Source organism: Solanum tuberosum, unplaced genomic scaffold (assembly GCF_000226075.1).
Source record: "Solanum tuberosum cultivar DM 1-3 516 R44 unplaced genomic scaffold, SolTub_3.0 scf00002, whole genome shotgun sequence".
NCBI classification, from domain to species: Eukaryota; Viridiplantae; Streptophyta; class Magnoliopsida; order Solanales; family Solanaceae; genus Solanum; species Solanum tuberosum.
In genome coordinates, this window is record NW_006238928.1 from 6071705 (window position 1) to 6074572 (window position 2868).

At 39.6% G+C, this 2868-nt stretch overlaps 1 protein-coding gene across 1 annotated transcript; it reads left to right on the forward strand.

Moving 5' to 3' along the window:
* The first annotated feature begins 2014 nt into the window (after positions 1-2014).
* On the forward strand, positions 2015-2644 carry LOC107058178 (uncharacterized). Its single transcript, XM_015303579.1, has 2 exons — positions 2015-2128; positions 2174-2644. Exons 1-2 carry the CDS (start codon positions 2015-2017, stop codon positions 2642-2644), a joined length of 585 nt encoding a protein of 194 aa, XP_015159065.1.
* Positions 2645-2868: the final 224 nt, after the last annotated feature.

Here is a 2868-nt window from a genome sequence, read left to right on the forward strand (position 1 = left end):
AGTGCTCTTTGTTCGAAAGAAAAATGGATCATTTCGGATGTGTATTGACTATAGACAACTAAATAAAGTCACTATAAAGAATAAATATCCTCTTCCACGGATTGATGACTTATTCGATCAGTTACAAGGTGCCAAATGCTTTTCCAAGATTGACTTGCGGTCTGGTTACCATCAGTTGTGAGTCAGGGAAGTTGATATCCCAAAAACAGCATTTAGGATGAGGTATGGACACTTTGAGTTCCTTGTCATGTCTTTCTGGCTTACAAAGGCCCCAGCAGCCTTTATGAATCTTATGAATCAGGTCTTCAAACCATTTTTGGATGAATTTGTGATTGTGTCTATTGATGACATTCTTATATATTCGCAGTCGGAAGCTGAGCATGCAGACCACTTGCGAGCTGTATTTCAAACTCTCCAAGATTGCAGGTTATATGCTAAATTCTCTAAATGTGATTTTTGGCTTACTTCAGTAGCATTTCTTGGTCATGTTATTACAAGTGAGGGTATCAAGGTTGATAGACAAAAGACTGAAGCAGTGATGACTTGGCCAAGGCACTTGAATCCAACAGAGGTTCGCAACTTTTTAGGCTTGGCGGGGTATTACTGAAGGTTTGTGGAGGGATTCTCTTCTATTTTTGCACCACTGACAAAATTGATACATAAGGCAACGAGGTTTCAGTGGACCAAGGCATGCAAGCAGAGCTTTCATGAACTAAAAAAAAGGCTTACCACTGCACCTATCCTAACTCTTCCAGATGGTAATGAGGGATATGTTGTTTATTGGTATGCCTCAAGAATTGGCCTAGGTTGTATTCTTATGCAGCATGGTAAGGGTATTGCATAAGCCTCTAGACAGTTGCAGAAGCATGAGCAGAATTATCCTACACACGATCTTGAGTTGGCTGCAGTTGTCTTTGCCCTTAAAATTTGGCGGCATTATCAATACGGTGTTCATATAGATGTGTTCACCGATCACCAGATCCTTCAGTATTTACTTAAGTAGAGGGAGTTTAACCTACGACAAAGGAGATGGATAGAATTATTAAAGGACTATGATGTTGACATTTTATATCATCCCGACAAAGCTAATGTTGTTGTTGATGCGCTCAGCCGGAAGTCCATGGGTATTCTAAGTCATGTTGAAGCTGATAAGTCTGGAATTACAAAGACATATGCCAGCTAGTTAATTTGCAAGTACACTTGGTAGAAGTAGGAGTCGAAGGTATTGTCGTTAAGAATATGCCAGAAACTTCCTTTGTGAGTAAAGTGAAAAGGCGGCAACATGAAGATCCTGAGCTTAGGAAATTGAGGGAAAAGGTTCCACAGCAACAACATCCCTTATTTGAGCTAACTGGAGATGGAGTCTTTAGATACCAGGGTCGCTTATGTGTACCGACAGTTGGAAAGCTCCATACAAATATTCATTCAGAGGCCCATTCTTCTAGATATGCATCTCACCCTGGAGCGACGAAGATGTATCAGGACCTTCGACAGATCTATTGGTGGAATGGCATGAAAAAAGATATTATGGTGATGGTAGCTGAATGTCCCAACTGTCAACAAGTTAAAGCATAGCATCAGAGGCCTGGAGGCCTAACCCAGTATATTGAGCTTTCGTTATGGAAATGGGACATGATAAATATGGACTTCATCGCTGGTTTGCCTCGCACTCCATGAATGTTTGATTCCATTTGGGTAATTATCGATAGGCTGACAAAATCTGCACATTTCTTCCCAGGAGATTTTTTGCCTTCACGGAGTTCCATTATCTATTATCTCAGATCGAGGAGCTCAATTTACAACACATTTTTGGAGATAGTTTCGAAAGGGTCTAGACACTGAGGTAAATCTTAGCACCGCTTTTCATCCACAAACTGATGGATAGGCATAACATAATATTCAGACGGTTGAGGATATGTTACGTGCTTGTGTGCTGGATTTTAAAGGAAGTTGGGATCAATATCTACCTCTTACCGAGTTCTCTTATAATAACAACTTTCAAGCTAGTATTCAAATGGCCCTTTACGAAGCACTATACAAACGGAATTGTAGGTCCCCAATTGGTTGGTTTGAGCTCGGGGAAGCAGATTTTCTAGGTCCCAATCTAGTCCAAGAAGCTATTGAAAAGGTTAAGCTTATTAGAGATCGGCTTCATACAACACAGTGTTGACAGAAGTCTTATGCAGATGTTTGCCGACAAAACTTAGAGTTTGATGTAGAAGATTGGGTTTTCCTGAAAGTATCGCCTATGAAGGGCATCATGCGATTCGGAAAGAAAGGGAAGTTCAATTCTAGTCCTAGGTACGTTGGACCGTATAAGATTATTTGGAAGATTAGTATGGTGGCATACAAGCTTGATTTGCCTTCAGAATTGGAAGCAGTTCATCGTGTATTTCATATTTCTATGTTGCGGAAGTGCATTGGAGATCCTTTGCTTATTATGCCCATTGAAAATATTTGTATCGCTGAGGATTTATCTTATGCAGAGGTACCAATAGCGATTTTAGATCGGCAAGTAAGAAAGCTTCGAAATAAAGATGTAGCTTCTGTGAAAGTGTTATGGAGAAATAACAACGTCGAGGAAATGACTTGGGAAGTGGAAGAGGAAATGAGGAAGGAGTACCCTCAACTGTTTACGACTTAAGGTGAGTCACATTTTGATTATTGGCAATTATTTCTTCACAATGCCTTAGTTAGATTTTGAAGTAGCTTGAAGGTGAAATTTATATGTCTTCTTACGATATAGCTATGCAAAGCTTAGTAGTTAAAATTTTCAAAATTTGACTTCAGGTTTGCGACTGTGAAAACTATACACTCGCAAATAAAGTACTATGAGAAAAGAAAATAAAATACAACCAAGGAATTGTC

Coding starts and splice junctions, on each gene's coding strand:
- LOC107058178 (XM_015303579.1), top strand. CDS start 2,015: ATGGCCCTTTACGAAGCACTATACAAACGGAATTGTAGGTCCCCAATT. Junction 2,129..2,173: donor TCCAAGAAGCTATTGAAAAG/GTTAAGCTTATT, acceptor CAGTGTTGACAG/AAGTCTTATGCAGATGTTTG.